This window comes from Zonotrichia leucophrys, chromosome 4, assembly GCF_028769735.1.
Source record: "Zonotrichia leucophrys gambelii isolate GWCS_2022_RI chromosome 4, RI_Zleu_2.0, whole genome shotgun sequence".
NCBI lineage: Eukaryota > Metazoa > Chordata > Aves > Passeriformes > Passerellidae > Zonotrichia > Zonotrichia leucophrys.
The window spans coordinates 14,025,170-14,030,854 of record NC_088173.1 but is presented as its reverse complement, the minus strand read 5'-3'; the positions used below and the strand labels follow the sequence as shown (position 1 = coordinate 14,030,854).

Sequence of the window (5,685 nt, the reverse complement as noted above, 5' to 3'; positions counted from 1 at the left end):
ATACTCTTGAAATTATTTCTCAGGATAAAACTGTCACTCAGTTCCCTAAATACTAGCTCATCCCGAATTCTCTTTGCTCTCCGTTGAAGACAGATCAGGCCGCTCGCTGCGGCAGGACCGGGATCGCGGCTCGGGGGCGGCCCCGCCGGGCGCGGAAGCGCCGGAGCCTCCGGGCGCCTTTAGGAGAGGCCCCGCCCCCGGCGCGCGCTCCCGCCCCTCGCCGCGCGCCGGGCCAATGGGAGCGCGCGCCCGGGGAAGGCGGGAGAATGCGAACCCCTGGCAGCGCCGCCGGCCGCGCCTTATAAGGGCAGGGCCTCGCGCATGCGCGCTCCGGGCAGGGGCGGGGGCGCTGAGCGGGGGTTTTGCTCCGGCGGCGGCACCGCGGGAAGGGGCGCGCGACCCGCGGGACCCCGCGGAGGGGCGGCCGCAGCCGCCCGGCCCAGCCCGGCCCGGCCCAGCCCGGCGAGAGCTCACCGCCCCCCGGGCGCGGCCGCCCCAGGGCAACGGGGCGGCGGCAGGAGGAGGAGGAGGAGGAGAAGAAGACGGAGAAGGGAGCGGGGCCGCCGCAAGGACCCCGTGCCCGGTGCGGGCGGCGCGGCGGCGGCGGCGGATGTGCTGCTGGCGCGGGGGGATGATGCTGGCGGGGCCACAGCTGGTGGCGGGGCCGGCGGCGCCGGGCGGGGAGCGGGCCCGGCTGCTCTCGCTCTACGTGCAGGACTACCTGGAGTGCGTGGAGTCCCTGCCGCTGGACATCCAGCGCAACGCCTCGCTGCTGCGGGAGATGGACACGCAGTGCCAAGGTGGGCGCCGCCGCGGGGCACCGGGCGGCGGGGAAAAGGGGAAAGGGGACGGCCTCCACCCGCCGCACATGCGCCCGGTGCGGAGGGGCCGGGGCCGGGGTGAGATCTGCTGGGGCCCCGCGAGGCTAAGCCTGCGGGGGCGCGGGGCTCCCGGCGCCCGGCGGGTCCCGGGGAAGGCCGCCCCGCCTCGGGGCCGCGCTGCCCGGCGCTAGGCCCCGGCTCCGCCGTTTGGGGTCCTTTCCGCCCCGCCGGGCTGCCCTACTGCCCGAACCGGCGGCGCTGCCGCTGGCGGTGCGGTCCGGAAATCGGCCTCCCAGCAGCTCCTCCCGCCGTACGGAGCCGGGGGGCGGTGTCCCGGCGGAGCCCAGCGCCCGTCCCACGGTAGACCGCACGCACGGTGGGGGCGGGGATACATAAAGCGCCGGCAGCGTTCCCTTGGGTCGTGGAGGGAGACTGCGGAGCGGGAAGTTGCCCTGAACCTCACCCGAAGGCTGCTGCGGGAGTCAGGTTCAGTGCGGATGGAAGTCCTTGCGCCCCGCGGAGTTTGCGGGGCACGGCAGCTGCCAGCCGGCCCTGCCATGCGGCAGGGATTTGATCCCGGGCAGTCGGCACCGGAGCCGCATCTCCCTCCTTCGGCTCGGGCAGGAGGGACCATGGGGACCGGCAAGGCCTCTCAAATGCTGAAGGGCCACCTCAGGAGGCAGCTGTTGTGAAGGGATTCTTTCAATTATCTTTCTAATTACCCGAGTAAACACATAAGAACAGGCTTTTGTAAGTTGCCTGGGATTTTAAAGTTTAAATGGCATAGACTTGCCTGCAGCATTTTGAATTCCTAGTCAAGGCTGGCTCTTTACCTCCTGATCGATGGTGACTAGCCAGCAATCCTCAGACTTTAACAGATTAAATATTTTCTTTAGACTGTTTATTACTGACTGTTTATCCAGCCACCAATACTGGGTCATATAATAAATTTGTTGCTAGTTTTAATCAAAACCTTCAACTGGTTTAAAACAACAACAACAAAACATGTTCAAAACCCTAAAAATGGGATAAAATATTTTAGACCCAAGTCTAAAAATGTAACAGCAATGCTATATTATTTCAGCTAATTTAAAAGGTAATGGTGGTCTGTGGAGAAGGGAAAAAGTCACTCTTGTGCTTAGAAAACAAATCGTTTTAGCTTTTATTAGCTCCACCAAACTTAATCAGATTATCTGTAATGAACACTTGGCCCTGGTTAGGGTTGGGGTTTTTTTGGGGTTTTTGTTTTGTTGTTTTTTTTTTTTTAACAGAGGTTTCAGAGCCGTTTATTAGGGTATATGAATGCTTTGTCTAATCTTTGGGGATTCACAAGTAGTTTGGTAAACTTCCGTCTCTGTCAGTCCAAAACTTCTTTGCATTCTTTAGTGGATGTTGATCCCTGTAAAGTTCAGCATATCCTCACAGGCTGCATCCAGGCAATAACCGATGTAGGATGAATGTTGTTCTGTGTCACAGTATGAACGAGTGAACAGCTATTGTTTGTGAATGGTTCTCCATAGGGCATTCCCAATATGGGAAATCTAGCTCATCTATCTGTACCTACACTCCTGCCTCCAAAAAAAGAAGTCTGGGTGGGAGATTGTGTGGTTGTACAATACTGTACTCTGGTTATGCCATTCTTGTTCAACAGCATACAAAGTACCCTACTCCATGCTTCTCAGGCGCTGAGAGTAAGGTTTTTAAAAATTTTATTTCTCTTGTCACTGCCAGAGGCAAGTGATGCAGCTGAAGGTGTAGTGAAATAAAGCTTATGGTTTAAATGGTAGCTGGAATGCTTATATTAAAATACAGAAAATACAGGTTGAGTTACTGGACAGGCCAGAGAAGTGATTTTTATATTACCATAGTGAAAATCTGGAACAGAACAAAATGCAGTTGGCTCCTGTTGTCATACACATTTCAGAATTTGTAGCAAAAAGCAGTTGTTCATGCTTAAGCTACTGTTCCAAGATATCAGCAGAGAAAGAAATATCACTAGGAATGATGTTGAGATAACAAGCTTGAATCAATTCACAACAGTGCAGACAAATTCTTTTAAAATGAAAGCAAATTATTTAAATGCAGGTCTTTAGGAAGAGGTCGATTGTACTGCATAACTTCTGCTTTAGAAGTAAATGGTTTATAAATGGTATTAAACTATCTTACCTGTTCAAATAAAATCCTGGGTTCTTACTGACCTGTTGTGGTGTGATGACTGAACCAATACTGTACCTAACCCTGTACATCAAGTTTCACTGCCAGCTCTTCTAATTATTTCCTTCCCCGTTTGGAGTTTCTCTGTCCTTTATGTGTCAATCTAGTGTAACATTTGCCTTGGAAAAAGTAATTTTAAAATCCAGCAATACAGAACAGCAGAGTATAGACGAAGACTGATTTATAAGACGTTGATCTTATATTCGGGTTCATTCAACTTGCTTCTTAGAACTAAATTTAGTGAAAGATTCACAGCAACTCATGCAGTTATTTTGTGTGACTTGGAAGAGGGAAAGCTTGGAAATCAAACTGTGAGCCACTCATTTACTAGTTGCTTAAAAATACCCTATGATGCACTAAAGAGAAGGTCGCCTATTCTGAAAAGTTCAACCCTGATTTAAAATAATTTGTTTTGGCAATAAGGAAAGTATTTTGAGGGGTGTAAGTTGATTTTCATTCTGATTGTAAATTTGCTGTTATGTAACTTCAGTTGTCATATTCCTTTTATAACTGTGTCTACTTGAAAATGTAATGCCAAACCTTGAGATGAGTAAGAGGGGAGGGCAGAGGACCTGGATGAACTAATTCTGGAGTGTTATATATCATGATATACGACAATTCTATGAATTTCAGGATTCTTCGAGTGATAAAACAAGCAATTGCTTTGGTTTGCTGGACGAGTTTTGGAATTATTGTGGTAAGGACTCTTAGGAGAAACTCCTCCTGTTTCAAATGGAAGGAGGATCTGGATTATCCATGCCTTAACAACTACTGTGTCCCCTCTCTTGTATTATCCTTTCTTTTTCCAATGGCTAAAATAAGCTTGCTCTTTCTTTGAACATGAGAATATTTTCTTGCAACATATAGTGACCTTAAACACTGATTTGAGGACCACATGCACTTAAATGATATCTAGGGTATACTGTAATTAAAATTTGTAGTATTTCTCATCAGTTAGAAAAGGTTTTTGTTTTCTTGAGCATGTTTCATCTTGTGTAATTATTCCTGTGGTTATTTTTATTTTGTAGAAGCGCTAAAAGAAATAGATGATGTCTATGAAAAATACAAGTCAGAAAACGATCCTGTTCAGAAGAAACGCTTGCAGCAGCATCTTCAGCGTGCATTAATCAACAGTCAAGAACTTGGAGATGAAAAAATTCAAATAGTTACTCAGATGCTAGAACTGGTAGAGAACAGAGCCCGTCAAATGGAGACGCACTCTCAGTGTTTCCAAGAGCTGTCTGAGAACGAGAAGCCTCTAGAAAAGGCCAAGATGGAGTCGTGCCAGCCAGAGAGATCCTCGCGCAGGCCTCGTCGGCAGCGCACCAGCGAGAGCCGCGACCTGTGCCACATAGCCAACGGCATCGATGACTGCGACGACCAGCCGCCCAAAGAGAAAAGATCCAAATCTTCCAAGAAGAAAAAACGCTCCAAAGCCAAACAGGAGAGAGAGGTTTCACCTGTAGAATTTGTAATTGATCCCAATGAACCAACTTACTGCTTATGCAGCCAAGTGTCTTATGGCGAAATGATAGGATGTGACAATGAACAGTGCCCTATTGAGTGGTTCCACTTTTCCTGTGTTGGACTGACCTACAAACCGAAGGGCAAGTGGTATTGCCCCAAGTGCAGAGGAGACAATGAGAAAACGATGGACAAATATACTGACAAATCAAAAAAAGATAGGAGGTCGAGGTAGTGAAAGCAATTTATGTTTTAAAGAGTTGCTCCTTTTATATTAAAATGTTTCATTTCCACAGAACATTGTTTTAGGAAATGCATAAGACTATGCAATAATTTTTAATCTATAATATTAATATTAAAAACTGTTATACCTTCTGTGATCTTTAACTTTCTGCACTGAATAACCAAATAATTGAAACAGGGTGGCTTCAGACCTTTCACAGAAGACATTACAAGCAGATGACGCTTGGTTCCAATTTGCTTTAGTATTTTAAAGAACCTTGTGAATCCTGAAATAATGGTGGTGGGAAAGATACTGAAGAACTTCTCATGTTATGGTAAAGGGATTGAAAGGCCTCATATCTCTGCTGGCATCTTAACAACTGAGTTTGTTCTTTATCCCAAGTTTTACATTTTCAGTTTTTGTGTTAACATCACATGTTTGGAGTTAGGGGTTTTAAATTCAGCTGTAACTGTAAAAGTCTTCCGAGCTATAAGCAGACCTCTCCAGTGACTTTCATATGATCAGTATGTTATTGCAAGGAAGAAAATACCACTAACTTAAACTTTTCTTTTTTGCCAACATTAAACTCTTGTCTTTGTGACTATACTTGGGAGTCAGTTTTTGGGTATGATATAATTATGGTGTATACTCAGTTTTTCATAATAGGTTTTGTCAAGCATCCTCATGTGGTCTTTAGCATTAAACATGATCTCTCTATAAGCCTTGAATTGGTAGGATCGCTTGAGAGGTGGGCATATTAACATTTCAGGGAACAGGAACTGGAAATGTGATGGAATCTTCATTATAATCCATCTGTAGAGAGCTGAATCATGACTGGTCTTCTCTGGGATGTAAACCTTGCTCTTCCTCAAGCAGGATTTGTGTGTGCATGTGGCCAGACCTGGGTTTAGGCACAGCACCAAAATTCTTGCACTTGAGCAACTACCTTAAAAGCCTGAAGGC

The 5,685-nt window shown here is 47.5% G+C and overlaps 1 protein-coding gene across 1 annotated transcript; it reads left to right on the top strand.

Annotated features, from left to right (window-relative positions):
- Positions 1 to 359: 359 nt before the first annotated feature.
- Positions 360 to 5,328, top strand: ING2 (inhibitor of growth family member 2). Its single transcript, XM_064710569.1, has 2 exons — positions 360 to 800; positions 4,064 to 5,328. The coding sequence occupies exons 1-2, from the start codon at positions 611 to 613 to the stop codon at positions 4,732 to 4,734; spliced, it is 861 nt and encodes a 286-aa protein (XP_064566639.1). The 5' UTR covers positions 360 to 610; the 3' UTR covers positions 4,735 to 5,328.
- Positions 5,329 to 5,685: the final 357 nt, after the last annotated feature.